This window comes from Galeopterus variegatus, unplaced genomic scaffold, assembly GCF_000696425.1.
Source record: "Galeopterus variegatus unplaced genomic scaffold, G_variegatus-3.0.2 Scaffold1582, whole genome shotgun sequence".
Classification (NCBI taxonomy): Eukaryota; Metazoa; Chordata; class Mammalia; order Dermoptera; family Cynocephalidae; genus Galeopterus; species Galeopterus variegatus.
The window spans coordinates 206,498-211,208 of NW_007727693.1; the positions used below are offsets into that span (position 1 = coordinate 206,498).

At 38.2% G+C, this 4,711-nt stretch overlaps 1 protein-coding gene across 1 annotated transcript in view; it reads right to left on the reverse strand.

Moving 5' to 3' along the window:
• The window catches only part of PLCZ1 (phospholipase C, zeta 1), a 62,659-nt gene that overhangs the window by 21,709 nt on the left and 36,239 nt on the right, over nt 1–4,711 (reverse strand). The window contains exon 5 of the mRNA XM_008577816.1: nt 1,625–1,774. Coding sequence (XP_008576038.1) covers nt 1,625–1,774 — 150 coding nt within the window. The remainder of the gene's footprint in view (nt 1–1,624; nt 1,775–4,711) is intronic.

Below are 4,711 nucleotides of genomic sequence, written 5' to 3' on the forward strand. Positions count from 1 at the left end.
TAAGCAAAGGACAAAAAATTAGTTCCAGCCCAGGCACACCACCAGTGCCTTGGGGCCTGCCTCAGAACCGGTGGTTTGGAGACAGGGCTTGGGCCCCACTCCCACATCCAGGCACACTGTGCCAGCACCTCAGGGCCCTCCTGGGGACCCAAAGCATGCAGAAGGGGACTGGACCCCCTCCCACAGCCAGGTACACCGCACGAGTGCCTCAGGGCCCACCCAGGGACCAGAGGCATGGAGAAGGGGACCAGGCCCCCCACAACCAGGCACACTGCCAGTGCCAAGGAGCATGCCAAAAACATCACCTCCATGTGGGTGGCCCACCACAGCCACCACAATAACCATGGCTGCCACAAAAGTGGCTAGATGCCACAACAACCATGCAGATAGTCTGCCAGCCACTGGAGTGCATTAGCACAAGGAGAGTCACCAGCAGAGATGAAGAAAAGAAGAGGATGTCTCTCTCCACAAAGCCCATTCCAGAGTGACAGAAGAAGCATCTGCTCTATGATAGTATTGAGGGACCTGATCACACCTCTCAGCATTGAACAGATCATCTAGACAGCAAATTAACAGAGTAACCATTATTCTTTCAGAAGGAGAGAAGAAACCTAGGGCAATTAGAGGGGGGAGGAGGAGAGGCTGGGGGATTGGGAGAGATTGGACAAGGGGCATAAAGAATAATTGTTAAGATTCATAACAATATATATCCTAGTAATATTGATTTGATCAACATATCTCAATGTTGAACCCCAAAAATATGTGTAATCAATTTTGATTCAATAAATAAAATAAATTAAAATAAAATAATAAAATAAAGACAAAAATTTCTTTTAAAACAACAAAAAAATAGAAAGCCTAAAAAAGTGTGATTACAGAAGGAAGTGTCAAGGAAAGAAAGGAGGGGTCCCCAGTGTTGAATATTGCCGAGGGAACAAATTAGATGAAGACTGAAATGGGTCCATTAGAATTGATCAGTAAGAAAGTCTTCTATGATCACGATGAGAAACTTACTATGGAGCACGTGGAAGAGGAAGCCAGACTGTAGACATTGCAAGGAGATGAGAAAATGAAAAGCTGGATGTGAAAGGAAATAATAAAATAGAGAGACAGCAGGGAAGGGAAGTGAAATCCTGATGGTAGAGGTAGGGGTGCTTTTTCAAAACAAATACTTGAGGATGCTCTAGTTAAGGTGGAAAGGGGTCCAGAAGACAGGAAAATTGAAAAGAGCAGGTTTTATAAAGGGGAACTTGCCACTCAGCTTCTGAGATATTGGGTGCGGGCTCTATTTTTGGCCTAGACTTTTTGCCTCTTGCCTTTTGCCTATAAAAGCATATCAAATTCCTAATATTTTGGCCTAGTATTAATTGCCTTGAAATTGTGAACCCATGACACACAGTTAAAAAATGAGTTTTGCATATATCTCTCTATATTCTCTTTATCAAAATATGTTCAACCTAAATGCTCATGGGAGCATTTCTTAGGCACATTGCAAAGGTACACCTCTATAAACAATTAAAACCAAGCATTTTCTTTGGTCTCTAACCCGGTTTCATGGGCCAATATTACAGTGACATGTTTTGGATTTTTATTCTTAACTTGAGCTTCTCAGACTATATGTTACCTCTGGTGAAGGTAGTTTGTCTGGAAAATCATCAAGTATATCAGAAAGCAGGGAATCTCCAAAAGTAGTCTGCAAATTATCTGCCATCACTTCTTGTTGGGAAGGGGAGCAGTGATTTTCTAAAGAGAGCACCACTGGGTAGTCAGATGTCTAAAAAATTAACCATTACTATGGTTATTAATCAGAACTTTTAAATAATTGAAATGCAATTAATATGAGCACTTTATTTTAAAACTAACTTCTAATGTTCAATGATTCTGCAAAATAATTAAGTATTCTTTAAACTCTTTCAGTTTCATGTTCTTTAACTTTTGAGTTTGACAAAACAGAGATCATTCAATCTGGATAAAAAGAAAAATTATTACTTTTTGCACAAAAAGTATAGTAAACCACTGAAGCATTCATCAGTGGGTACTTGTTTAAGTAAATTATACTATATCTATATAAAGGAATGATATAGAGCCATTAAGAAGAAGGGAGAGCTATGTATGCTGCTATGGACAGTTATTTATTATATAGTCTTATGAGGAAAAGCATGTTGCCAAAGAGTTAGAGTCTATACTTTCATTTTGTACAATATATATCTATATTAAGGTATCTTTAAATGCAAAGGAAAAACCTTGTTAACTCTGGTGAGTTGGGAGAAATGTTGATTTTCCACTTTTTTTAATTTTATGCTCCATAATCAAAATACATTGCTTTAGAATTAGAAACAAAGGTAAAGATATGTCCAGTTTTTAATGATAAAGGGTACCTATTTAGTGAAGGTGACTACAGAGGTATTTTTCTGCCCTTTGTCACCATTGTAACTTCAAGATTTGCCACAAAATAGAAAACAAAACTCATTTTTGAATCTTACTCAAAATGTTTTCTTTGTTTTGATTTCACATATAGTTATCAGGACACAAATTTCCCAACTTGTAAACAAGCCATGGAATCACAAGATCTGCTGGATTACAGCCCTTGTAATAGTAGATATGATATTATGTCTTTTTAATGTAGCAGTGTATCAGTTTTCTGTGACTGCTCTAACAAATTACCACAAACTTGGTGGCTTAAATCAACAAAAATTTATTCTCTTACAGTTCTAGTCCCAGAAGTTTGAAACTGGTTTCACTGGGTTAAAATCAAGAGATCAGCAAGGCCATGCTCTCTTGGGAGGAAAATCTGTTCCTTGCCTCTTCCAATTTTTGGTGGCTGCCTGACATTCCTTGGCTTGTGGCCATACCTGATGGGGACTCTAATCTCTGTCCCCATCTTCACATTGCCTCCTCCTCTGGTGTATAAAATCTCTCCACACCTCCTTCTTACAAGGATACATTTGATGGCATTTAGGGCCCAATCCTAATCCAGGATAATATCCTCATGTAGAGGTCCTTAACTTCATCATATATGCAAAGACCCTATCTCCAAATAAGGCAACCTTTATGGATTCCAGGAATTAGAATCTGATACCTTTAGGAGTCTTTATTCAGCCTAGTACAATGGCTTCTCAACTATGCACTGTATTGTGTATGCCTATTGACTTGCTCCAACAGCAACAGAATAGTGCAAAGTTTTCTCCAAATGTAACAAGTGATTTTGAGACTAGGCAAACTGATGGCCTAGCAGGTGGATTCCTTGATGAAGCCTTAATTTCACTGATGGAGAAGAGTTCTATTTTTTTTTTTTTTATTTCTGTGGTTCTTGACCCCATCCTCTGGGAAGATCCCTGTACTGGCTGTCCATCCACCAAAAAAAAGCAAATGTAGAGGAATTTTCTTTCCTTAAAGCCAAGCAACTTTTGCAGCCCACTTCCTGAAAAAGATTATTTCAAGACTCATGTAGGAGTCAAACTTCTGGTATGTTTTGGGTAATATAATTCCCTCAAAAACAGATTTTGTATATATTTGTTCCTAGCAAGCTACATGTGCCATTAACTACACCCAAGGTTCTTTCCTGGTTACGGTTTAAAAGTCTACCTAATTTCATTTCCTCTCGTTCCCAAATGAGTGGTCTATCTTTTATTCAGAGGCTAGGGGGGCAGGTAGCAGCACGGTTTGCTGTATTATAGGCTTACACACACATTTTTAACCTCATTCAGACATCAAATGTGATCAGACTGTTTCCTTGAGTGGCTTACTTCAGGAAGTGCTCAACCTGACAACGTGCAATTGCCAATTTTAGTGGCTGGAACTAGATGAACTTTTAGCATCCTAAAGATTCAGAGATCCATCTTAGTATCAACCAGCCAACTGAACCCTTCAAACTGACATCTTAAAGCTATAGACCCAATCCAGATTCACATATTCAGAATTTTAGATATGGGGAAAGTGGGAATATAAGAGCAAGACTGAAATAAATCATAGAAAACTTCTTAGTAATAATTTTCCATTTTCAAACAGTATTTTCCTGTGGGCCAAAGGACTATTTCTTAAAGAGGCATGTATATTTATCTAACATTTTTTCCCATGTAAACTCTATAGATAAGGTTTAATATTCACTCCTTTCCCATTATTCTCATGTGCATATTCAGATCTGTCATGTACCTTCCAACATCTCCATAAAATCAGACACCTCCTTTTGGAGAAAAGCCCTAGCGTATATTTATCTAACATTTTTTCCCATGTAAACTCTATAGATAAGGTTTAATATTCACTCCTCTCCCATTATTCTCATATGCATATTCAGATCTGTCATGTACCTTCCAACATCTCCATAAAATCAGACACCTCCTTTTGGAGAAAAGCCCTAGTATTTTCTGCTCAGAGGTTTCACCTGGTTAAAGTGAATGTGTTAAATCTGTGTGACCTTCACTAGACATCTTTGTCTCAAAAATTTAAGCCATGGATTGGGACCGATTTTGTTTGTTTTAAGACTGTATACTCTGAAGGTACTTTTTCTTCCCATTAATCGTCTGTTTATCTGTGTGACCTTCACTAGACATCTTTGTCTCAAAAATTTAAGCCATGGATTGGGACCGATTCTGTTTGTTTTAAGACTGTATACTCTGAAGGTACTTTTTCTTCCCATTAATCGTCTGTTTTTAATAAATGGATGGAAGAAATATTTCCTAGTGATGGTTGGTCTGTTGTTGGCCAGATTTTT